The 27816-nt window shown below is 40.4% G+C and overlaps 1 protein-coding gene across 3 annotated transcripts in view; it reads right to left on the bottom strand.

The window, feature by feature from the left end:
• The window catches only part of MED27 (mediator complex subunit 27), an 83547-nt gene extending 58542 nt beyond the window's left edge, over positions 1-25005 (bottom strand). For 2 of the 3 annotated variants that reach the window (XM_053996797.1, XM_053996798.1), the window contains exons 1-2: positions 24769-24990; positions 22147-22291 (exon numbers count right to left, since the gene is read on the bottom strand). In XM_053996797.1, the coding sequence (XP_053852772.1) occupies positions 22147-22291; positions 24769-24974 (351 nt within the window). In that variant the 5' untranslated portion in view covers positions 24975-24990. Of the gene's footprint in view, positions 1-22146; positions 22292-24768 lie in introns of all 3 variants that reach the window. The other variant, XM_053996799.1, reaches the window with a different exon arrangement.
• Positions 25006-27816: the final 2811 nt, after the last annotated feature.

The raw sequence follows: 27816 nt of genomic DNA, 5'->3' as shown, positions 1-27816 counted from the left end.
ACTATTTACAAAATCCGTAATAGTCAAGAGGGTGGAAAACATAAAAGTGCGACCAGCAAAGTTCCGGAAAGAAAAAAGGCAGTTCTACCATCCCAGCAGGGTAAAGGTTGGAAACTCTTGATTGCAGGATTCAAAACCATTAAACCAAGACAATCCTGATAATGCAGGGTTGCAAAAAGCAAACAGGATGGTGTTATCAGCCAAATCTGGTGACAACTAGACCAGAGCACTGAGTGCCATGTCCAGGGATGGTGACTTCACCTTCCTGGCCAGCCCCTTCCAATGCCTGAGCAGCCTTTCTGTGGAGAAATCCTTCCTCATGTCCAACCTGAACCTCCCTGGCAAATGCTCTAAGGAGGTTTGAGGTACAAAAGCAGGGCTGACCTCACTGCAGCCAGCCAGCCCCAGAAACAGCAGGAGCTCCAGTGCTGAGCTGTGTATCCATCACATCTTCACATCCCCACATCCATGCACACAATGGATTTCAACAGATAAGGCTTTCCTCAACAACTTTTACAGATGAGAATCTCATCTCCTCTTCTGAAAGGAAAGAAGTGGATTATGGAAAGTTTATGTGTCCATCTGTTGGAGATGTCACACTCTGACTAGAGAGTGCAAAAAGCACAGAGATGTTTTACAACCAAATCCCAAACTTACAGCAGTCTCAACAAATGAAGAGCCATATGCTTTGCAAAAAAACACCTCTTTTGCTACACATTTTTTTGCCACAGCACAAAGAGTAACAGTTCAGAAGCTGCTGTAATCTTTATTTCTGAAAATAGAGCACATATTCTTACTCTCATCTGCCACACTCGGGTGAGTTACTGATAGGAAAGCAGAAAAACAAGGAAATACTACTCTGGGAAATGCAAATGAAAGACATTCTGCACTGCAAGGAGATACCTGCAGCTACAGAAAAGGGGCAGCTCAGAGAGCCCGGGACTGGGATGATGCACAACAGAAGGTTTGGTGCAATGACACATGAAATGCTTTTACAGTTTTCTCTGTTGGAGACTTGCAGTGGGAGCGTTTGAGATGAAGCTGAGGGACCTCAGAAATAACTTAAAGAGTAAAACAAATGGAATACACTTCATCCTATTTTCATGGGAGCTTATAATGATATTATAATTAACTCAATTACACCACAAGATTAATAGCCTTTAAAACGCTCCCAGTCATTCATTACAGGCCTAATTAAAACCCTTTTTTGGTGCTGAGCCAGCAAGAAACATGAAACTACTTCCTAGTAACCATATAGAAGTATACAAGGTATTACCTTTATTGTGCTGGTGTTTCCATGGTCACAATTCAGTGAGAAGTTTGTGTTTGGGTTGTTTGGGTTTTTTAAAATATCAAAAACAACAAGAAAAAATTACAAGATCCACTTTAGAGGCTCCAACACCTGCAGCAGCATATCAGCTCATACAGCTAAGCAGTTTATTTCTAGTTTTGCTGCAACAGTTAAGGGCTTCTACAATAGCAGATGCCTTTCCTCCCACACATCAATTAATTTGCAAATGCGCTCAGGTTGTAGAAATAATGAAGTGCTGAATGCTTCTCTATTGACAAGTTTTGCTGTCAGGAGGTGGATGCTGTGGGCGAGGTGCTGAAATCCTCTGCTTCTCTCTGCACGCCAAAGGAAAGACACCACACGAAACTTGGACATGAAACTTGCTCAACAGCTAACAGGGCACATCAATTACTTTATTTACTCCTCTCTCACTGGAACCAAAAGAAGATATCCCCTCCAAAAGCTGTTTATTGTATTTATTTAGGGATTTACAACACACCGTTTTACAGGGAGATGGGAGGTTTTGTGCTGACCCAAGAAACATTGTGTATTTGAGGAGAAAAGTAGTATTTTTCATGTATTTTTAGGTATGCTAAAGAAGTTCCATTAAAATTAAGGTTACAAATGAAGAATTCCGTAACTAGGAAATGCTTCATAATGCCTGTGCAATCTAAATCAGTCTGCCTGTGCTAAGGATTCAGACTTTCATTATGTGCTTCTTTCCAGACCTCAAATTACCACAGCCTGCAGGATCTCATGGATGAAGAGGCAGTTACTCAGCACCGTTTTCATGCACAGAATGTTATTTGCAGGATCTCACACAATGCCCACACTTCTCCTCTCAGATGCCTTCTACCATATTTTCCTGCTTTATCCTGCTTCTTTACAAATACTGTTAAATTTACCTTCACAATTCTTATTCCACTCATGCTGGGTGTGGATCTGAGGAATCTCAGATTTTTAAGAACACTAAATGTTTTTACTACATACTTACTATATTTGTAGTAGAGTTTCCATAGATAATGACTGCAGGCAGGTGCTGAGCAAGTCTTTGAAGCAGCCAGAGGAGGCTTTCAGCCAGGTCGTGGCAAGGTTGGAATCTCTATCTCCACTTCTATCACTTGAAATAAAGAATTAGTCTGGAGCAGTTCATTGTAACTTTCTGTCTGGACCAGCCACTAATTGGAAATAAAGCACATCCTGCCAGATATTCTCTGCAATCAAGTTAAAAAATTTGAAAGTTACTGAACTTTCAATTCCAAGGAAGGCAGGTCTCAAGAGTACTCCTCTCCAATTCTTCCCATGTTTAATGACCACAGGTGTTTAAACCATCCACACCTCAGCAGCAATCCAAATTTGTTAAACTTTTATTTTCAATTACTGATTTTTTTGGTTTGTTTTGTTTGCTATAATGAAGAACTCTCTTACCCACTTTCCCCGCTCAGCAGATGTTGGTAAAAAGCAGGTGACCCCTCCATTATCTTTTTTTTCATGAGTGGAATAAATTGACTTGTTTGATCATACAGAAGGAGCACAGGAATTCAAATGCTTCTGGCTCAGTTCTCACATCTCTCAACCAGAAAACCCCGTATTAATGAGCACTGGACAAATGGTAACTAGGTAATTTTACAATTAAAATGATGCTTAAAACAATTTTCAAGTGTTAATAACTGAAAATGCTATTAGTAAAGGTACTAACAGGTAAGGAAATCTGCTGTTAAAAATAGATGATTTTCTGCTTTTTAAGATATGCAATTTTCAGGCTGACCTTGTTCCTTTTAAATTTTTATAGCATCTTCAGTTCCAATTTGAGATTTTCATATGGGGTAGGCAAACCTTCTTATGTTCTGTATTAAATGCAAGACACCTCCTTGGCATGATCTGCAATATTAATAATATAACAGTACCAATTTCAGGAGCAGCACTGTAGCATCAACACATGCATAGCTACATGAATCAAAATTTAACCATGTACATCATGGAAATCTTTAATATATCACAAGAAAAAAGCAGTTCTAAGACAGCTCAAAGACAATTTGAGATCTCCTCTTTTGCCATACAAACACATGACCTTGTCATGCCTCACAAGGTAACAGCGACGTAGCTGATGCAAGAAAACATATGCTACTTTTTACTGGGCTCAAAATAGGAACAGAGGGGAAGGAGAATCATAGTCAGGGCCAAACCCAGGTTTCTGAAGACCAGACTTGCAGTTGTCACTGTACTGAGCAAAAAATGTCCCCACCCACACAAGCCCTACAGGATTCCTAACACTGACTGCCACTACAGAATCGGGAAAAATGCTTTCTGGAAATTACAAACATTAGGGATTCATTATTTAGCTAGAAATTTGCACTGGTGTTATCACAGGGTTTTAAGACATGGAGATTGAGCTGTTTTTATGTTGCTGTGGGACACAGTTAAAGCTACAGGAAAATAGAAATTATTATTTTTCATGGATTTCAAAGGACACCAACATATATTTGATTTTCCATGCACTGGCTGTCTTGCAGGCACTCTTCAACAATCCAATTACCATTTAAATGTTGGCCATCTAGCCCACGGACATTTCAGATCCTCATTTAAATGTGGACATACCTTATTTCTGTATCTTGATAATCACTATGAAAATCCTACCAGATCAAAGCCCAGCAGTTTATCAGTACCTCAGTTCAAGGCACCAAGTAAACAGACATTTCTCTCACTGCTTTGTGGACTTCATTACTAATGAAGTAAAAATTGCAGACATCAATCTATTGCTTCAGATGGCCATCATCAGAAAAATAAACAGAAATGTGGCTGCTCACAGTGGCTCATCTGGCACATTCACTGGAAGGTAAATTAAAAGCACTAATGACCAGAGCACAACTAGCGAGGGAATAACACTGGATTTGAATAGAAAATACTTCTACAATGCTTCATTCAACTAAGGCTGTGTTTTCTCCCTCACTCACAAGATAAACAACTATCAGTGATAGTTTTAATTACTTCACCCATCTCTGCTGAAGGCCACGCTGCCTACAAGCCCCTACAGAAGAAATGAACACTACTTGCCTTTTTTGTTTCTGAATGTTCCCCAGTACCAAGAAAAAATGAAAGGCAGGAAAATGAAAAAAAAAAAAAAATCATCACAATATTCCTTAATCTCTTGAAAGAGCCAGTGAGGCTCTGAGGGGATTCTCCTTCCCTGCACCTGCATCACCCAGTTCACAGCTGTTCACACCCATCCCTCAACTGGGTAATTCCAGAAAGTCCAGCTGGCTCTGGGAAACAGCACTGGCCTCCCTACAAAGTTTGTGTGGTACCAAAATTTCAGCATCACCCTATTGTGCACTGGTCTCAAACTCATCCTATTGACTGCTTCCCATAAAAACCTCAGTGCATCCCATATATCTGGTCTGCCACTTTCCAAAGCTTGCCAGTTCTGAACAGCCACAAAATACCTTATATTCTCACTTATTCTTCTTTTCCTCACCTCAGAAACCAAAGTAACTCCTTCTCCAACAGTTCTGAGCTGGCCAGAAGCAAACTGGAGCTGAGCACAGCACAGTGCCCATCACTGCAGTATTGTGGGTGCAGAACAGTGGAGAACCACTGCAAGTGGGAATGTAAAAATGCATCATACATATAAGAAAAAGGAAAACAAAACCCAAACTTGTATCTTTTGGTCTTGAAAACAGACAAGGAAATTGCATTTTAGAAAACCCTGATGCAACTTACAGTTACAGTTGGAATTTTCCATTACAAATACAATTTGGAAGTAGACACGAGATAATAAATCCAGCATTAAGTTTTCTAAAAGTATTCTCAACTCTTCAGCAGTGCATGTACTTACACAACCAAAAAGGATCTTTCTGTATGAGTTCATAGCAGCAGCAATATGACAAACTGGTGTGCATTTAAGGAAACTGGGGCGGTGGGGGAGCCAGACACTGCTTCTCACAAATGATGATTTTTGAACTTGTTTCCATCACTTCTCCAGCTACAAGATCTTTTTTAATGAGGACACTACCTACCTACCTCGCATAGTTTTTTATCAAGCCAATAATTCAGCAACATGAACACTCAACTATAGTTTTTGCCTGAGGCGTTCACAAAAACATAAAAGAGCAAGAAAAACTTAAAAATGCTGGAGAGCTGAAGCCTTGCTGGCGGCACGCTGAACAAACAGGAACAATTGAAAGCTGAGGAGCAGTCAGTAATTTATACTACTGAGCCCAATGCCTGGACAGTAAGGAAAACAGATGGCTCTGCAATATGGAGATGGCTCCATGAAAAGCAGTCAGCACAGGGATGCTGCAATAGCTCAGCAGCAGTAGTTTGCCTGGCTGTAACAGCCACAGCAAAGCGAATTCCATCATTTCAGAGGATAAAACAAAAGAAAAGTAAACGAGAGTAGAAGAAAACAGAAGTTCTTATTACTGTTGGCCTATATTCCACGATGAAGCGTGGGCTCCTTCAGAGTTTTTCCAAGAGTCCTGCATAGACAGTTCTGTGCAAATAAATGAGCTCCATCCACCCGGCAGGAGCAGCGCTCCTCTTCCTGTCCCGGCCCCCTCCCAGGAATTCTGCATCACACCAAACGTCTCTGAACGTCAGCTATTTAGTTCTACTTTTAGCTCTGCTTTAAATAAAAGTGTGTGGAGTGCAAACTGCATAATGAAGGCTCAAAACCATGGAGATGGCACAGACTGCACCGGGCAGCATTACCAAGCTGAGGGGGATTTAGGGTTTGCTTTTCTTTCTGGCAGACTTATTTACATGGAACAAAACCAAAAATTGCCAAAGGAAGTTTCCAACTCCATGCTGGAGGAGACAAGAAGCTGGTTCCAAATGGAAATGGCCCTGTTTGAGCCTTGAGGACAAACCCAGAGGCAATGGCAGGGAACACATCAACAAACACATCAACACAGGAAGAGAGGGCGAAGGAGTTCTTGACAAATGCGTAAGGACCTCAGACTAATTTTTTTTTAAGTATTGCATTTCAAGGCCATCGTGACTAAGCAATATACCAGTTATGCAAGGACTTAAAATAAGCTAAAAATCTAGCACAAAACTTTTCAGAAAGGCCAAAACATTATAAACTCTTTGACCGTAAGAACCTCTTAAAATAAATATATACTCACTATGGAACCAGAGCACAGGTGAAAGCCTCAATTTAAAGCCAAGCATTAGATCCTTCTTCCTCTGCAAGTTTCCTGTGATAAATCAGGTTGTTTAAAGGGCAAGCTCAGTAGCTGGATTTAGCAGAGAAAATATCATCTTGCCTTGCACACCATGACAGGTGATGCTATTCAGCTACGGATTATGCTGACATATTCCTGTTTCACCTACAGGATTGTTTTAATTTAAAAAAAAAATCCACCAAAACGAGTGTTTTACTGTAGAATATGTCTATTATTTTTCTTAAATCAAAACCCACTGACACAGTTGCTGATGTTGGTAAAAGGCCTCTGCACACAGTTTTACAAATGGTTTAGAATTCAGCATGAGCACACAACTGCCTGAACTTGGGGTAGGTTTGTAAAACTCAAAAGCACAAGTTTATCATCACTCTCAGGGAGTAACCAAATGTTATTGTCCTTTAAAGTAATAATCAAATAGAAAATCAAAGCATGTTCTTTTTAAGGAAGATGCTTTCAGATGTATTTCTCTTTTTCCAGACTTAAGCCTGAGACATTGTACAAGAATTAGAACACAACCTGCAGTGTACAGTCCCAGCATCCTCCTTCCAGGACTGCAGCCGCTGGCATTGCTCTTCTCAAAAAAGCAAATATTAAGATTGATTAAACACCTTTGTTCAAGTACTCTTGATAATAAAGGGATTATTCTTTTCCTTTTCTAATGGGTATTTTATTCTGGCAACTGATGGATCTTATATTAAACTGTTTCAATTCCAAGCAGCATCTCCTGCTACAATTACCAAACTGAAGAAAGAAGGGATATAAAGCCCTGTGATTTGAAGGAAAAACAAGAAGAGAAAAAGGCATAAAGTTTACATGACACTAACAATCCTACTGACAGGTTTTTCTGACTTTGCAAACTTCCTTTCACACAGAAGCATTCTTTTATAACCTGACAATTCCTTGTAGCCTGAAAACATCATGAACATGTCACAGATTCTTGTTTTCAACCTCTCTGAAGTTCCTGCAAAAATCTTTCTAACCTACTGGTCAGGATGACATCCAACTTCAGTCATGAAATTAATAAGTGCATTTGCAGTACCCTTCTTAAACTACTTCTGCCCTTTACAAGATTCATTGTTTCCCTAAGTACCTTTTTAATGAAGACAAACATCAACAAAGGTTAAAAAATATAGATTTAAGCAACTTGCAAGAAAAAAAAACCAAATCATTCAGCCAAGCACGTTTGACTTCATCAGCCACTGAGAAAACCACAAAAGATGTGCTGCTATTCCAGTTTGATCATGCAAGCCTCTGAAAACTTTCCCTGGTCCATTATTTATTCAGGGAAAAAACCCTTTCCATCTTTACCACAAGAGTAGTGAACATGAGACATTAGTTTTCCAGACTTCACAGTGGCTGACAAAGCAAAACACAGACTGAATTTAGGCAGCCAGCAGAGCAAGAATCTCTGAAAAAGGGCACCTTAAATAAATGCACAATAAATGCCTCCTCAGCCCACTCAAGCAGAGCCTTCAGCCACTGCTGTATGTCCATGTCTGCTTTAAAAGCAGGTCATGGATGCTTAGAGAAAAGCCACAGACCCTGATTTCCATCCATCTGGGAATTACTACATTTTGCAAGTTAGCACATATGAAAATGCACTAAGGACAGTACTCTCTGAGTTCATTGAGGCTCCCTGAGTTCTACTACAAATAACCTTTGTAAAACAGCTAACATGACCTACAACAGATCTTTTGAAGGAATGTGACTCTTAACAAGAATAATCTTTCCATGTTCTTTTAACACAATAAAACCCTTTTCATAGCCTGACCATCAGCAGACATGCATTTACTAGCCACAAAAAAAACCTCCATAAAGTTACTTCGAAATTTGTCTGAAGATTAGCTAAAAGTATCTGCAATACTGTACTCTCTGATTTAGGAACAGCTCTCATGCCATTGAAGTTTATTTCATTTTAAACTTCTTCTCCTCTGTTATTCCATGGAAGATCCACACAAGTTTATCAGTACAGGAAAAGAGCAAAATTTCATTAATAAAGTCCTATCAAATTGATACAGCAAGAATATGGTACATGAGGGAACAAACTTGAACAGTAATGTGTTTTGGTTTATCAACCTAAATTAAATCTCTTTCCCCCCATCAACACCTTTTCCATTTCAAGACTCTCTTACTTTGCAAGGAAAATTAATTTTATCTAAGCAGGTGAATATTCCATGTTCCGGCTGCTTTTAATTCATGCAACCTTCTATGGCAACACAGTTGTTTCATTTGGGCTCTTGCAAAAAATTAACAGGAAATTTATTCACCTGTGTATGCAGATATTGTTGCCTGTTACATGGAAATACCACTTTGAAACACCATATTTACAAACCAGAATATTCTAAATTTATTCACCTGTGTGTGCAGATATTGTTGCCTGTTACATGGAAATACCACTTTGAAACACCTTATTTACAAACCAGAATATTCCAAATTTATTCACCTGTGTGTGCAGATATTGTTGCCTGTTACATGGAAATACCACTTTGAAACACCATATTTACAAACCAGAATATTCCAAATTTATTCACCTGTGTGTGCAGATATTGTTGCCTGTTACATGGAAATACCACTTTGAAACACCATATTAACAAACCAGAATATTCCAAAGCTGCCTGGTCTCTATGGACATCTGTACAAAACCAAGTGCAGCATAAAACAGGAGTAAAGAGAAGTTCTTTTGAAGGTCCCACACATGAAAGGGGATTATGCTGACTCTCTGCACCTGTGCTGCTCTTTGAAGGGACAGAATCATCCCTGGGATGCATCAGCTCAAGCAATTGCATGGATTATCTAACAAGACAGCCAGACTGCAGCTCTCCTCACAGCTTTTCCCTGCAAGAGAGATTTGCTCCTTCCAAATCTGTCGGGTGCAGTGAACTCCTCTCTGCTTCAGCTCTTCCAGAGGGAAAGTATTGGCTTAGAGGAAATAACAACTAAGTAGCTCCCTCATCGACAGCAGAAAGCGAGCGCATTGACTTGTGCCCTTTCTGTATTGATGCTCTGGCTGAGTAAATGAAGATGTACAGGGGAAAAGCAAAGAGCACCACAAGCAGGTATGTGACCCAGAAAAGCACAGTAGCAATTTTATATCTTCTTCAATCTTCCTGAAATGTGATTACAGTTGACCTTTAAATCTAGTAGATCAACCAATCGATTCTGCTGGAACAACCCCGTGTGTGATCTAAGAGCATGCCCATGCTTAAAAAACCTCCCATGCCTGCCTGGCATTGTCATTTTATTTTGTTGTAAAAGTTACCAAGATTTGTCTGAATTGATTTTGCTTGCAAGAAAAACACATCATCAAAACTGCAGCATCAGCAGACACTAAAGGTCTTAGATTCTTGCAGGATGAATGCAATATCAATACAATTAGGATGTATCCATACGAGGTACACAAGAGGGATGGGAAGAAGATGCTTCTAATCTCACTTAATCCTAATGCAGCCCCAAGTCTGCTTTTTTAGACTGTGGGAAAAAAATAAATACACGGAAAACTACAAACACTCCAAACTATTTGCCAGGCAAAACATTGAATTTGGAACGGAAAACATATTTAACAGCTCTTTAGGAAGTAAAGCTTTGAAGCTTTCCTGTTGTGTTGGGTGAGAGTTTTATTTCAGCTGATAAATTGTCCTTTTTTTAAAAAAAAAAGGACCCAAAAGAGACTTCAGGATGGTGTTTGTCCATAGTGGGCTTGGAGTGAGGACCAGCAACATCAGGGATCCTGCTCATGTGCAGCATCTCCCTCAGATTTCTCTGAGCACTCACTCGGTAGCACAACCCTTATTTTATAGTTAGATATTTTACAGATGGAAAAAGACATGCACAACAAAGACACTCATGAAAACTCATCCAGCAAGCTAAAGCCAGAGGAGAGAGGAGGATGGATCTCTCCAGTCCCATGACAAACTTGGCAACGCTGCTGCTCCCAAAATCTTCATCCTCCCCATCAGAAGTGTTCTGGGAAGTCCACATCACACACTCGTGTTCACAGAGTCAACTACACAGCAAGTTCTTCTAAGCTGAAAGTTATTAACTTCACTCCAAATTACATGCAGAGTGTCCAAAAGAACCAGAAAATTGGAAATGAAAGGTTAGCTGGTGCTTTATCAGGCACAAAAGAGCTCACAGACTTGATCAGCTCTGTGATCTATGCAATTTCTACAAACAGCTTTGGAAGAAGCATCAAATAGCGCAGCCAAAAAAAAAAAAAAAAAAAAAGAGAAAAAAAAAAAAAAGATGGCACTGAGGAAACTGAAAATGCTACACTGAAAATTCTGAAAATACAAGATTTGACTCCAGAGTAAAACTGAAGCAGACGGCAAAGCAGAGAACTTGTTAAATCTTAGTGCAGAGACAACTGCAGAGAAGACTCTAAATAGAACCCAACTGAAAGCAGATGGGTAGGGCAGGGAACATTAGAATAAAAATCTAACTAATGGTAAAACACACAGGGATGTTTTTTCTCAAAAGAGAAACATATATCCACCCTCACTGAGGGATAACCTCGGAGGGAGGAGGAAGCCATTATCTTTTTAACTGCAGCTTATTTGATACAAAAGTGACATTTTCTCTGAATGAGGAATTCTTTTCCCATAAAGAAAAGCCACCATCTGAAATGAGGCAGAACCCAGTAATGCTGCAGTAGTTGAGAATGTCATGATTTCCATCAGAAAACTGTTTTGCAGAGATCAGGAACAGCTGTTTCAAACTGAATTAGACTAAAACTGGAAACAAGCTGTCAAAACCCAAAAAATATATTTTATACATAAAAGAACGTATTTGATTCAGCTGTTTTATCATGGTGGTCAGCCAAAAGAGAAATAAAGTAACATTCTGAGATCCAGACACTGTCGCAAAGATTCTCTCATTTTAACACTCTTTATGTAGATTTATTCCTTTGAGCATTTGGAATAGGAAAAATGTCAAACAGCTCATATCACAGATTCTTGAATATTTTCAAACCATGGGCAGCTTAAAACAGTTTAAAGACACCTGAGGACTCTTGCTGCTCCAGTCCACATTCTCTGTATTTTCCGTAGCAGTAACAGGCTGGTGCAATAAGGAAAATATACTGAATTGATGTCGACACGAAAAGATTAAAATAATTCACTTTAACCCACCACTTGTGGGTAATAGCACATGCATCCAGCTCCTTTTTGTGCATGCTTGCAGATCCTGGGAGGCTTTTAGTGGGTATTTTCAATATTGATTTCCCTAGGAATAGCAGTTTAATGTAATGAGAAGTAAATACATCTATTTTAGAATATACTGTAAAATGTCACATCAAGATGCAATTCCTTTGTGTCTAATGGCCCATGCAGCACACAGAGCACCTTTAGTACTCTGCCACTACCAGCTACAGGAGCTTAGAGAATCCAGATGCAACATCCAAATTAATCGAGACTGCACTGGTTTTGAATAGAACTAATTGTTCCAAAGCACAACTCTGAACATCAAAGACCTCTGTGATTTTATTATGTGCTGTAAGATGTAGCCATTATACCCTGCTTGCCAACCAAGTCTGAGGTAATCTTGAAAATACCCTTAGCATTTCACCATGGTCATTACTTCTCATAATGATGATTCATGCTAATTCCATCTAATAAGGATATTAGTTATTACTGTCAGCTTGTCAGCAGATGAGCTTTTGAAGAAGAGGTATCTAAGAACAAGCAAATTCATGAGCATATAAAAAAATTACACCCCAAGAAATGCATTTTTAACTCTCTAGAAGACCAGGCAATCATGCAACTGCAGCCATGTGCCATTTCTCCTCTCAGATTGCTCACCCAGTCCAGATTTAGGCATTTTAACTTGAGGGCTTAAGTTTTCAGCACACTCAGTGCAGCTCCAAAGCATGACTGAATGCTTCACACCAAGCCAAGAACTTCACAAAAGAGCACAACAAGATAACTGCTGCTCAGGATACAGAAACTTTTGATCTTTCTCTGAAAAGATCAAAAATGTGAAAGACTAGTACCTGGTACAATCAATCAGCTTTCATTAAATCTTCTTTTATTAATTCAGAGGACAGCTTTTTCCACATACACTGTAACTGAACAAGTGTCAGTGGTTAAAAGATTTATTCATGTTTTTTTTGTTTCTTCTGCAAGAATCATTACATTCAGGCACTTTAAAATTAGATTAAATGAACTGCTATAAATGCTTGGGCTAATCTTGTATCAGCAAAGGACATGATAACATGTACTGATAAGTGTCTTTATTTCCAGAACTTCAGGATTTGACAGCTCTAGTAGATTTAAATGCTAGCTCATACCAAGAAAATACACCAGCAGCAAATGGAGTTGGGAGTGAAGCAATGTGAGTAATGATCATATTCTGATCTCTTCTCTATTTTCCCACCAACCCCCAAACCAGCCCAACCATGGCACCACTGAGACTCCAGGAGAGCCAAGACATGGTTCTGGAACTACTCAAGAAGCCTGAGAGGCACAGAGTTAAACAGCCTACAGCTCTCATTCAGTAATGGTCTGTCATTTCTTATTCACATTCTTCAGCTGTCACACCACCCTGGGTCCAGGGCAGGATTACTCCTCCCTCCCAGGAAAATAAAAACCAGTCTGCATCGACCTCAGGAGACAAGGGATTTTGAGGGTCACCACAGACCCTCTGCTTTACACACCTTCAACATCAGCAGCTCAGTATTGGCTCCTGCTGAACTAAAAACTGCTTGCACCTTTTTGCCAAATGCACATTTTCACAAAGCAGCAACCAGTGGTCAGAAATGCAGTTTTGATTAGATGCTTACACAGTTCCTCACACAGACTACTCTCAATTTTATTAGCTGTTAACCCATCTCCATGTTTTGTTACCCAATTATCAACAGCATGAGATTAAGATACAATGGGGACAAACTGAGCATTGTTTATATGCAATTCAAACAAATAAATCCACTGTGAAATGTCTGGGGGGGGACAACTTCAGTAACTTCAAAAGAGAACTCAAAGAAGAATACAGATACATTTCTGCATTAAAAAACCCAAATAACAGTCACAATAAAAGACCTGACAACAACAAAAGTAGAGAGCAACAGGGTGATATCATTATATTTTCCATTTTATTTGATTTCCTCTAGAAGCTACAAAACATCTTTTCCATAGGAAGAATACCTGTGGGATTTTTATCACCTGCATCAGTTATTTTATATTAGTGTTCATATTCCTTGAATGCCCTTCATATGAAGGTCAGCGAATGCTTTACAAACATCTTTAATTTGCCTCAAAGAAAGCGAGAAAGGACATTGAGTTTTTGAAAACATTCTTTGTGTTTTCATGGTGGCACCATCCACGAGATGATCAGGTTTGTTCACCAGCAGCGAGTCAGTCTGAGCCACGGAGAGCTGAGGCAGAAGAAAACTGGAAATTCAAAGGCATGCTGGGTCTGAGGCTTTCTCTCAAAGCTGCTCTTATTCTGCAGTCCTGCATAATCATCAGTTAATCCCCAGACAACATGGATTTCCAGTTATACTTTGCTGTATTCCTCAGATTCTGCAAGTAAAGCCTTTTCTGCTGCTCTGGTGGCTGTACTGTGAGTTACCCAGGCCACATTTCTGTCTGTGCCTGGCTTAGCTGCATTCAAACTCAATACAAAGCAAGGCAGTTTTAATTCAGTTTGATGACCACGATATACAATTTAGAAAGGGAAAGTGATCACTGCCTTAAAAATTACATATTTGAGCCATCCAGCATGAAATGTATGAGGAGTTCTTGCAGAGGGAAAGAAGGAGTTCGAGAAGGAAGAACAAGGAGTGGGCAGAAGTGTTTTGGTTAAAACAGAGCCACATCAATCATTTCCATCCTGAAATAGGCTAACAGCTAGGACATTAATACTTATCAAAGAAACAGGGAAAAAAACCCACTCATTAGCAAATAAAGGTGTTGCAAAGCATTAAATAATTCCCACCAGCTGACAAGGGGGCTGTGATTTATAACAGTGTGTTATTGATAGATCACTTCCCATAATTAGGAAAAGTGAGACTGGTACTGCTTACAGCATTATTTTGATCAGAGCCTAGAAAAATACTGTTGAATAATAACAAACACTAGGCATAACAATAGAAAAACACCATAACATTGCTCTCAGGCTGCTTCAGATTTGAAACAAAATATTCTAAAAAAAAAAATCAGTAAGAACAGCAATTCTGTTTGGACACATAACCTGACTTCACAACAGCATCCTGGTGTGAATTACTACTATGATAACTCTGGGAGGATCACAGATATAAAACATTCAAACTATGCAGCAAAAAGAAGTCAGAACCAAAGGCTAATTATTTCTCATTTTTAAAGCAACAAGTTACTCCTCATAACTCTTCTCTTCCTGAAGTAACAGGGTAACCTCAGTCTACTAAAATGTCAAATAAATTCAACTAACTTCCCTAGTAGCACAAGTCAACATATGCAGGAAATTCTCACCTGCCATGATAACTTTCCACAGTGCAATGAAAAAAAACACATTGGCAATTTTCATTTCCTTTCAGTCACATTATTAGGCATCAAAACCACTTTTATGCCTAACAATAAAATAGTTACAATAGCCCTGGCTTGAACTTTTGTCAGAAACCAACATTAAAACCAAAGGCAAAGCAACAGAGAGCCCAAGAGCTGAAGATTCCAGGAACTCACAGCTGAGGAGGGAAGATGCATTTCCAAAAAGACATAACTGTTGTTACCCATCTCTAATGCCCCAGACACTGCTTTAGGCAGGATCTCCAGGGAAAACAAACCTTGGCTAACAAGCTGCAGCTGGTGATTCTCCCTTTACTGTTGCTATTATTATAAGCTTCACTGTTTTCCTTATGGTTTTCACCATTTTCTCCTCTCACTATATCCACTTTCTTTTTTTAAACTATCAATGCAGAGCTCAAAGACCCTCAGAAAAATTTCATGTCCCACCTTTTTGCTTCTCCAGTTAAGCACACATGGGCTACTGAAATTACATTTTGGTACAAGCACTTTCTTCCTCAGCACAGCTTTTGCAGTGCTTTTCCCCTCCCATCATTATAATATCAAGGATAAATTCCACACTACCTGAATTTGCCATCTCTGCCATGGCCCCTCACTAAAATCAACCCTGCAATAAGAAAAGTCAGTATTCTCCAGGCAGACAACTGAGCAGTAATTAATAACTGCAGCAGTTGGAAGCACAGAGGTAACCACCTGTTTCCCAGTCATACTAAAAAAAAAAAGGAAAAACCAGAACATTAATGTAATTCTGAACAGCAAGGGCATTTCACCAGATATTTGCCCAAAAACACACAAAATTAAAAGCCCATAAAGGACATTCTTCCAGACTGCCAGGCAAACAACATTACTCACTGGCTATATAATACTTGGCACCTACAAAACATTTCTGTCCAAAGAACCCAATGCACTTGAGACACATTTAGACTAGAAACTGTCCCAAGAAGTAGGTTAAGTGATATTATCTTCTTTTAACTGCACCAAAAATGATGCACAGTAAAAATTAGTGTGTCCTGTTCAAGGTTACAATAATTAGTGAGAAAAGCAGGAATAGAATCCAAGTGGCCCAGCTCCTATTTTGTGTCCAGTGTACAAAACCCACCAGTCTGTGCCATTCATTTCTCCAGGGACAGGAATACAAATTCCTGTGGCTGATCTGCACAGGAAAGGAGCCCATAGCTGGAGCTCCCAATGCAGCCCCCTCTAGGAAGCTTTGATTCTGCTCTTACAAATCAGATTCCACCAGAATCTGTGGATCAACACATAACAGGATGTCACAATATAATAATGCTGCATTTTTGTAGGGAAAAAAGTCCTGAAAGGACATTTTGGCCACCTGCCTGAAATTCCCAAAAAGTGCCAACACAATAATCCAGTTACATTGTCCATGCTACTGTAAAACTACAATGAAGTCACAATCTTTGAGCACACCCAAAATTCAAAAGTAATGTTCCTTGGAATGAACATGTCCCTTTCCAATCAAGATAAGGTGATTTTTTTTTCCTGTTCTGCAGTGCTTCTCTACTATCATGGTTAACATTTAATGTCATTTATTGTCATTAAACTCAGTGTTTGTGTCTAATCAATACTAAGCTACCAAGTGCAGCTGTAACAAGTCTGGTCTTTCTCTACATGCTCTATTGATTTTTTTTTTTGTGCCTTACAATAAACACAATTCATACAAATAATTTATCAGGGAACATATCAAAATAATTTAATAAACAAAACCTATCTATACCTTTTCTCTTCAGTCATGTGACAGAAAATCATTTTAACTCATTAATGGTAATCTTAACAGTTCGATTTTAAATTTATGTAAAAATAAGAGGAAGCTATGAAGCAACAAATTTAAATCCAAACATTTTTAGCCTATTTCCACATGCAGATCAACAGTAACTTTTTTCATTTTGTAATTCCCAGCATATTACTTTCAAATAAATTTATGACGACTCCTGTCCAGCTTTGTTCACTTAGAAAACTTATAATGCACAGATATTGTAAAGTTTATCCAAGTTGCCAAAATAATCTTTTCCCAGATAAGTAAATTAAATCATTTTATAGAAATCCTACTTCCCCAAAAAGTTACAAAGTCAGAATAGTTGATTTTTTGCTTCCTGCTTGAAGCAGTAGAACCAGCCTTCCCAAACACATGGTTATCACGTGTTGCAAGCAGCATCTCATGAAGATAAAACAATACCACCACCCCTCACACACCCCCACACATGGGTTCAAGAAGAGTTGGAACTGGAGTAAAGCACACGGATAAACACAACTCTGAAAAGAGCAGGGGATGCAACACTGCACTTCAGTGAAGTTAAAAGTCAAGAAAAACATTTGAAATAACATCACCTGTTCAAGACCACAATTGCTCTAAATTTCCCCACTTCTACTGCTGTTAAAATTATTTGAAGGTCTGAACACAAGCCCTTCACTGCAAAGGAAGGGGGAGAAGGAAAGATGTCTTGCAGAAGACTATTTTTACTTGAGCAAGTGAGCTCAGCTGATGCTGCTGTCACTCAGTAATGCAGGGAGACTGAGTTTGCTGCTCTCCAACAAACACAACCTTCCTTCACTGGCTGAAAGTAATTCTGGAGCGTTGGTTTGGGAGTTGATCCATTCTGCACACACCCTTCACCTAAACAAACAACAAACAAGCAAAAAACCTGTACAGTGGTTAAAGCTCTAGTGTAAGGCATGAACTACTAAACAGCATTCCAGCAAGAGAAGGGAAACCTGCCCAAAAAAGCATTTTCCTTGCTCAGTGGACATGAAATACACTGTTTTCTGTTCCAGTGGAAACCCCTTAACAGGCACTGCCTCAGGCACCCACAGGGCGAGGGCATGGAACATTTTACCAAGGGCAAAGGATGAGCAAGTACACACTGCAGGCCATAAATAACCTCCCTGGAGCTGCAGATGGAAACCCAAAGTTCATACCACTCAAAGAATGAGCTGACACTCCTGGGTTCCAAAAACCTGCACCTGCTCTGACCACCAGCATTACTGTAGCTGGATCAAGTGACCACACCACCAAAAGCTTCAGGAACATTTGATGTGTGGGGAAGTATGAGATTGGATTAATCACAGCACCAACAAGTATTTTCTCCCCCTACAAAACCTCTTTGTCGCCCAGTATTGAGAACAAATATTGAGAAACAATATTGAGGCAGTTGCTTAGTAAAGGAAGCTGATTTTCATGAGTTGGTGGTCTCATATCCTGCAGGAAACAAGCAGCTCTGGGAACAGGGAAGGGTGGCACAAGGGCCCTGGCACAGAAGCGTCCTGAAGAGCAAGAGAAGAGAGTTCTTGCAGTATCTACCACAAATCTGAGGTCATATCTCTTAAAAAACAAAACAAAACAAAACAAAAAACTTAATCAGTATTTCAGTCTAGAAAGTGACTTTCAAAACTTCCTTTAATCTAAGCTTAGCTGATGCCTTCTGCTCTGTGGTGATTCCCCTTGAATTCCAAGATAATGCAAGAAGCAGGCAGCTGTAATGAGGGGTAAGGCAGAGCCTCTGCAGACCCAGTCCTGACCACACACACCCTGACCAGGAGCCCTCCTGGCTGCTGCTGTCATCTCAGATTTCACCTGCTCAGACACAGCAGTATATTACAAAACCAAAAAAATCAACTTCCAAGATGTATGTAACTACTAAACCCAGAATTCAAGTGCAATGACTCAACAGAGATAGTCCATGAGAAAACAACTACTGCTATCTCCACACATCCTATCTTACCCATAATAATCTCTCTGCATTAACCTTGCAGAATAATAGCTCATTTCTACCTTATCTAATATTGTATCTTCAGTATTACATTAGAGGGTACATATGGATCCTTCTGGGAAACAGCACTTCAATTGTAATAAAGATAACTTATTTTCTTAAATAAAATTGAAGAGGAGGGGAAAAGAAATTTATCAACTAGACCTAAATACTGCTCCATGGCTACTGCATGTCTCCATGCACCCTACAGGCAGCAAAGTAGTTCACTTCCATGATTTCTACTGATACATAAAATAGGTTAAAGCAAAGAAGAAAAACCACTTAGCTGTCACTTGCAATAAAATAAACTTAAACCTCCTGTTTTTCTCAGTTATGCCTTGGTGAGAGCTGTTAAACACCTGAAAAAGGAAAGTTCTTTTACAGCTGTGTGTGTATGCAATTAATGCATTTGACAAGCTGTTGTGTTCCCAAACAGCTGCTTCCATTACACAGACAACTTTACCATCTGCAAAACTATTGGATAAACTACAATGAGTAAATATCAGGAGAGCAGGTGCTCATAAATAACAAACACTGCCAAGATAACACGTTTCTGTGTAAGGGAAGTTTTCATTCTTCCCACTGGACTTCTCCTTACTCCTGAAGCAGGTAAACTTACAATTAGAAATGGAGGAACCAGTGCTGTGACTCACAGGAGCAGTAAAAAAGGGTTCAGGGCAAGTAGCTGTGAAATCACAATTAAATGCAACTCATCTCTACTGCACTCAGCCAAAGGGGTCAGTAAATCTGCACCTGAAAGAGGGTCTTCTCCAAATACACAACCAAGCACAGCTCCAAGTATTAATTATGGTAACAAACCAAGCCAGTGTCAGCTTAGTCTCATCTCCTATGCCAACACTCACATCTTAAACACAGTGTTTTCCATTTATGTCTGTGACTATGATCTTCACTCCATTTCACATCCAGCACTGCTACTTAAACCAAAAACTTGTGCATGCATCCAAGACCCAAACAAAATCAGGCATTTGCCGGACCCAACATCAAAGCAAAGCTGCAAATAGAAAGAACCAGCTATTCTAACATCCAGTATCTCATGAATCACAGGACAGTGCTTTGATATACTGAATACTCATTTGCTTCTCATAGGTAGCCCAGTTATTACCAACCTTACTTATTATTGTCCTCAAAGTCACTTTTAACAGTCACCTCATGTCTTAAAAACAAGCAGACTGCATTGAGACAGGCAGCACAGCCTGTGCACTCATTTTCCTTGTATTTCGTGAATGTTCTTCTGGAATGGCACCACTGCCCCAGAAGTCTCCTCCCCTGGCAGCCATGGGGCTGTTCATGCCATCAGTAATGCATGAACAATCAAAGGCAGAGGAAAATGCCCTTATCTCAGCTCATCAAAAATACAAGCAGGCAAGCCACAAAGGGGTCACAAATTAAAAATTAAATGCAGGCAGATCTAAAGTGTATTGACAGACCATCACTTCGAAACCATCCCTGCGAAGCAGCTGGAAACAGGAGACACATAATAAGAATCAAAGGCAGCCAGAAGAAGTAATGAAATAACTCTTATTCCAGAAGTGTATTTAGCAATGAAGAATTAAGCAGGAACAGAAGGATGTGTGGTGGTAAAGCCAGCAGCTCACACTCTCACACAGGCAACACATTTCCTGCAACTCAGCCAGTGTTTTTCTCGTCTTCTATCTCTGTCTCTTCTGTTTCACAGCTAAAACAAAAGGTACTGTTCTTCTCCTGCAACATTTCCTTGTGAGTATGAGTGCACAAGAGACTAAAACTTCCAGCTTTCTGAAATCAGAATCCAGGATTACAAAAAATTGCTCTTCAAAGCTCCATAACACTCTAAGTTAATAAAAAACTACATTAGAACAGCTCTGTAAAGTTATTTCATTACTGCCTGAGTTTACTCGAATAATGACCTAAAGAAGTAATTAAATCCCTGAAGACTTAACTGCCTTACAAGTTTATAAGTTTTCCTACTTCTGCTTTTGCTGAAAGTAGCAAATTAATTATTCTTTCTTCAGTGCCAATAATCTGCTGCTAACAGCAAGGAACACAAGCAAACATGAAATATTTTCTCAAGTACTAAATCTCCACTTAAAAATCTTTCCTGTCCCCCATTTTCCAATCATACCAAATTTCTCTCAATGCCAAATTCTGCTGATTTTAGAAAATACTAACACATATTTGTATTCTGACCCATTACTGTACAAATATTATTGTGGTATTTCTACAAACATTATTGCAGAATCCTATCTTAAATCTGAATAATATTAGAATGGTTGGCTCAATGTATAACAAGAATTTGCCTACAAAGTATTTGTGTGCTCTCAAAGTCTTCCTGGCTCATGTATCATAATAAATAATTTAAAGTGGAACTGTTTCTTTTAATGCTCTAAATATTTTCAGATTTATTATTCCTGCTTACTCCTGCTGTCTTGCATAAGGGTATTAAAAGCTACAACTCTGGACATACTTACTACTGATAATTATTGTAACAGAAATTAATCCATCTTTTGTATTTAACAGCTTACAGTATTTCAAACATAACTTTAAGAAAGCTTTTAAATACTTACTCGTCTTCACACTTCTATAAAAAGTAATAGGCATGCTCAAAAAAATCAGGATGGGAACAGGCAATCTGAAACATAACAGTGCTCAGAGGCCAACAATAATTGCAATGCCACTTTTACTTACTTAAGAAAATTAGATGAAAGGAGCATTTTTGACCCACAAGTAGATTGTTCAGAATAGAAAAGGAAACATACCTATCCAAATCCTACATTTATTCAACATACAGGTTTATGAAACTGTATTATGCTGTTGAGAAAGAAGTTTGTTTCAGCAAAAACAATTAAAATTTTTTAAATGTAAAAGACTGCATTAGTATTATCTGCCTTTTTCTTTTACACTACTTAAAATTCAATGCCATATATATGATATGAAAACGGGGGATGTCAAAGCTGCTGAATACAAAGCTGCTTTTGAGACCATGGGCAGAAAATGGTAGGGAAAAAGCTTCAAGATTTCTGATGATGACAACTTCCCTAGAGGACTCTTTTCTAGAAATAGTTTGGAGGTGACATAAGCTGTTGATTCTCTGTTCTAATATCCCACTACAGTGTTTGCTGCCAGATGCAAGGACACAATATACTTTTAATTTATATCTACATAAGATGCTAAATGTGGAAATGCTTGGGAGTTAATACCCCTCCTTTGAGACCAAGGGCACACCTTGGTATCACAGAAAAAGTCTCCTCTTAATTAAAACACCATTTTATCCTTGAAAGTACATTTAGGTATGTATTATGCTCCTCAATTCCAAAAAAAGTCAGCCCTTTTGGCAGCCCCAAACCCTCAGAAGTCTGCTGTGTGGCTAATGCAATGGGAATACACAAGTAAATCACACAGATGTGCTCTGTTACCTTGTTTGACCATTTGTAGGCCTGGAGGAGCTGGCTGTAGAGGGGGGTTTTGTCCTGCACAGGGTCCAGGCTCAGGAGGCCACTGTTGTGCAGGGGGTGGTTCTCTGAGGGCTTCCCAACGAGGTTGCTCAGACGTTCCAGCTCCCTGGGAGAAAGCAGAAGGGCATTTTTTAGAGTCAGAGCTGGGAGTCGCAGATGTGCAATCCTCCAGGGACAGCAGCACGCACCAATTCTATTTTAGTAGCCAAATGAGTTTTAAATATGTCCCAAATTTGATTTAAAACATAATCCCTCTTATTACCCAAACAATTTGAAGCAGTCTGTTGGTTGTTAAGCTCAGCTCTTCTTCAGAGAGAAAGTACAAGTCAAGAGTCTTTGAGAAGAACCTGAAAGAGTCAGACTATGGCAGGTCCTGTTCACAGCCCAGGGCACCTCCTGAGCAAAGCAGCCCCTCAGAAACAACAAAATTCTGACTTCAGCACTGTCTGCAATACTAGAAGTAATTTTTTGACCCACCAAGCAAGCAGATGCCTCATCATTTCATTAGAGAACTCCAAATTAACACTGTCCTCATATAAATATACACAAGAACTGGCATTAGTCCTAAGCCTGGAGACAATCCTGCAAAGGCTGTGATTACTCTGATCAAGTAGCTGCCTTCCAAGTTCTCAGGGCAAGGATGGATCTTCTGATTTCTATGAGCAATTTGTATATCTGTAGTGTAAAATACTCAACTGAAGCATAATAAGCACCATTTTCCCATGAAAAAATCCCTCACTGTGAAACGATCTATCATTGCTTCACATCTCATTTGTCAAACACAACATTTAATCATAACAAAAGTTAAGCAATTTTTCAAACTTGCATTAATCAACTGTAGAAGAAAGACTGGCCACTTTGCACAGATATAAAAAGCAGTTTTTCAAGTGGCATGACTAATCAAGTGCTTTTCCTTCTGACTGCCCAGTGCTACACCCAAGTCTGAACTTCAGAACCTCCACTAAATTAAATGCAGCACTCAAAAGGCAGCTTATGAAAACATCTATAAAGAAAAATCAAAAATATCTCAATTTACATTTAAGAAAGGTTACAAAAATAAACTCCCAACAATCAGGGAACAGGCAGTTAAAAGACTTCCAGACTTTACTAACACAAAATTCTCCTTTATTAATCATCATTCCTTGAAGTTTTCATGGCCTACATTCTCTCCAATCCTCTGGTGCTGTGAACACTTGCAAATCTGCTTAATACTCCTTGACAGAAGAATACAATAAAACAAGTGTGACTAGGCATAATAACTGAGGAGCTGCTGAACAGAGATACCAGTCAATATTTTCACTACATAAAAATCCATTGGTAATATTAACTTCAGCACACCTTGGAGTATTCCCTTGCTACTTGAATAGGCCAGTTCTTGAAATAATCTGAGTTGGAAGGGACCCACAAGGATCCAAGTCCAGCTCCTGAGTTGTTATCTATTGTCTGGGAATGAGATTTTTGAGGTTATACCTGGTTACTCTTTAGGAGGCCACAGAGCCAGGCAAGGAGGATAACCAAAGGAACAGCTCAGCTTCCACTGAACTGTGAGGCCTCCTCAACTTGAAAACTAAAAAGCAAAGGGACACAACACCTATCCCCAGAGCTGGGTGCAGCATCATTCATGAGAAGGGTTATCCACCACCTTTCCCAACAGAAGAGAAGTGGGTAACAAATTACATTACCATGAACACAGCTAAAAATCAGCAAGGCCTTTTAATCTACAAGAAAGAAATTCTCACACACAAGACCCTGAAGCAGAAGATGTCCTGGGAAGGGGTGGTCAAGCACCTGGGGACACCTCTCTGGACAGTGCTGATGGCTCCCAGGAGGATACAGCCAGACCCAGCAACTCCGTGGTGGGATCAACACAGACAATCACTGAGTCAGGCTGGAAAACACCTTCATGATTGTTAAATCCAACCATAAACCTCACATTGCCAAGTCCACCACTAAACCTTGTCCCTAAGGGTACATGGAGTACTCGGTTCCTGTGTCTGTGTAGGGGTTTGCAATTTAAATACACAAAATTGCTGAATGAAACTGTGTGCCTGCCTCTCTCTTCTGCCCATAACTTTCCTCCACGTCTTCAGCCTCAGCAGTGTCTGTGCTCACACAAAACACACCTGATGGTACAAAGCAACTACGCTCAGCTGGGATAACTTTCCAGCCTGACAAGGTTTGGTAATAAAACGATCATTCTTGAATGCCTTAGATGCTACTGAGTAGTCTGCACCTAGAAAGTGTCTTAATTTTTAACAAAATCTTCAAGTATAGAGACAAATCCCCCTGCAGCCGAACACCTTCACCTTGTCAATGCAATACCACCGATAGGCCCTTCGAGGAAACAAAACGAGAACAAAAACCAGGTAAATATTATGAGCATATTCAACCCTTTGGAGACTCTGGAGCAGAACACCACGAAGGGGTTAACGCGCACAGTGCAGGGGGGGGGGGGGGGGGACAAAACGTAGCATTTTCGCATTTATTTGCCTCAAACTTTCCCCTGGAGTGCAAACGGCCCCGCGGGGCGCTGAGAGGAGCCAGGACACCCCGGGACCCCCTCCCTGTAGCCCCGCTGCTCACCCCAGGTCGCGGCTGACGGAGTGCAGGCTCTCCTGGAAGGCGGCCACGAAGCCCTTCTCGCGGCCCTCCAGGGTCTCCTTGTTGCGCATCCCATCCTTGAGGCAGTCGAAGACCCTGGTGACGCTGGAGCGCAGCGCCTGGATGGCGGCGATGGCCTGGGAAAACGCCTCCAGGTTCACGCCGGGGCTCAGCGCCCCTTCCGCCATCTTGGCCGGCGCCGCCGGCCCCGCCGCGCCGCCGCGGTGCACGCTGGGAAATGTAGTCCGGGCGTGTGTGGGGGCTGGCTGTTGATCGCCACGGAGCGGTTTTTTTTTTAGAAACTTTTATCTTCTTTTCGTGGGCCGCTCTACGTCAACAATCGCGGGGTCGGCAAGGTTGGAAGAGACCTGTGAAATCGTGGGATTAGCTCAGTTGGATAGAGCATGACGCTAAAAGCACCAAGATTGTGGGTTCGTGTGTGGGTCATTTACTTGAGAGTTGGACTTGATGATCCTTGTGTGTCCCTTTCAGCTCGGAACGTTCTGTGAATCTGTAAATCGTCAATTCTAACCATCCACCCAGTACCACTACCATAACCCCTAAACCACATCGCCCCGTGCCATGTCCAGATGCCGGGAATGACAAAACTACAGAATCATAGAATCACAGAGTATCCTGAGCTGGAAGGGACACGAGGATCATCCAGTCCAGCCCCTGGCCCTGCATGGACGCTCCAAAAACCCCACCATGTCCCCTGTTCTCCAAACGCTCCTGGAGCTCTGGCAGCCCTGGGGCTGTGCCCATTCCCTGGGGAGCCTGGGCAGTGCCCAGCACCCTCTGGGGAAAAAACCTTTTCCTAAATCCAATCTAAACCTTCCCTGGCACAGCTCCATACCATTCCTTCAGCTCCATACCATTCCTTCAGGCCCTGCCACCGATCACCAGAGAGAAGCGATCAGTGCCTGCGCCTCCATTTCCCCTCTTGTGGAAGCGGCAGACCACAATGAGGTTCTTGTAGGGTTTATTCCCTCCCTTGGATGTTCTGTGGATCTGTAGGGTGTTTCCCAGGCACAGAACCAGAAATAAAACCATTTGGAATGGGAAGCGTTGACCCCAGTCCTGCTGCAGTAACTGCACTGAGTATGATGCAGGCAAGAGCACGTCCATCCTCCTGATGCTCCTGGGAGGCTGGAGATGCACAGGTCCCATGTTATAGTTCCTGTTTAGTGATGGAGCCACCTGGTGCAGTGAAAGGTGTCCCTGCCCATGGCAGGGGCTGAAATGAGATGACCTCTAAGGCCCCTTCTAACCCGAACCAGCTGTGATTCCGTGTTTCTATATTTCAGTTGTGATTACTGCTGAAACAAGGCCCTCGTTACCCAACCTTTACAAATCACTGCAAAGTTCAGGAGTGCTTTCACAGCATTGAACAGTGCTGGTTTGATTTTGTAGGAGCTGCTTGTGTTTCCTGTGCCACTGTCAGCTCTTTTCACCCTCAGAATGCAGCTAAAATAAATAGAGCTAAAGTAAATGAAGCACTGCACAGGCCAATAGTCGCTCCATACAGAGTAAACTGCAGCACAGGGATGGGTCCATTGTTTTCTCAGCTTCTAAAGTAAATAACAACCCCTTTCATAAAGGTATTAATTAAATTCAGTGAGCAAAATCCACACAGATTCTTTGGCCATGGGTGATCTTTCTTTTTCTGTATGTAAAATGGAAATGAATACAACAAGGAACAGCTGATGTGTCAGTGGCCAAGTGAAGCGAAGCTTCGCACTCCACTCAGTGACACTTTTCTGTCAAGTGATGGATTCTGAAAATTGTATCCAATCAATTAAATGTTCTCAGAACACCATGTGAGCTATTGGAAAGTGAAACCCTATTACTTAGCATGAAGAATGAGAAAATGAAAGGGCTGCGGTTCCTCTTGAGCTTAGGGATGCTGTTCTATCTGAGCACTGGGGTAAAACAAACCTGGAAGCAATATAGGCTGAAGCAATGGAGTTCAGCCTACACAGCCAGTGAAATACATAGCAGTGTGCTTCAAACAATCAGCAACAGACTGAGCACACTTAGTAAAGTAAACAGGAACACGGTAGGAATGGTTCTTTGTGTTAAAAAATACTGAATCAAAGAAAAGCAGCCAGAGGCAGAAAGGACAGGACTATCTCAGCCAGACCGGCAACCAAAACTGTTTATGGATCTGTAATGCTATTTATTTTAAACATAAAATACCATTCTTTGACTAAAATAGATTCATCAAGAAAATATTGTGTTATAAGGGAATACTTGTTGAGAGATCATTCCTGCATGACATTATTTTTTTCTTCCCAATACAAAGTTCAGGCTCTTGATGAACATTGCAGATGTCTTTAACTTATTTCATGTGTTATCACTTGGAAATGGATGATTCTTTTCCATTTAATAGTTACTATTTTAAAACATACATTCTTCCATGTCAATACTGTACTTACTTTAATTATTTCCAAGAGCCCTGTCATTGTGGTGCCCAAATGCAAGGAGATCTGATTTCACATCCTACCTGGAGCAGTAAAAAAGGTTTGACAGTTGTTTTACTATTTTTAAAATGACAAAACAGTGGCCTAAAAACAAACCCATAAATATATAAGGAACCATTTGGAACTTGCCCCTATAAAACAAAATGCACCACATAGCTTTGCCTTAGAAACTCAAAGGAGGGCATTCACAATTTTTTGCTCCAGGGATCTGCTTTTTCTTGCATAAATGAGGAGCCAAGTCCTCCTGAACAGACAACAGGCAATTCAGAGCACTCAGAGCTCCACTGGCTCCGTGGGGAGTTAAGGCAGGCACTGCTTCAACACCTACAGATAATGGCTGAAGAGGAGAGCAGGAGCTCCTTTTCCTCTTGTTATTCCTCCTCCTGTTTTCCCACATCAAGAAGGAAAAGGCTGCATCATTTTGTGTGCTCATTTGGAGGGCATTGCCGTGCCGATGTTGCTCGTTTCTTTTAAGCAAAATTCCTTAACTGGCAGCTTGCCCAAGCCAAGGCAGTATGTTCACTTCATATTCATTATAGGTGCATTG

The sequence above is a fragment of the Vidua macroura genome, chromosome 21, assembly GCF_024509145.1.
Source record: "Vidua macroura isolate BioBank_ID:100142 chromosome 21, ASM2450914v1, whole genome shotgun sequence".
Taxonomy (NCBI): Eukaryota; Metazoa; Chordata; class Aves; order Passeriformes; family Viduidae; genus Vidua; species Vidua macroura.
Note: the sequence above shows the minus strand (reverse complement) of the source record. Positions and strands in the feature narration are given on the sequence as shown.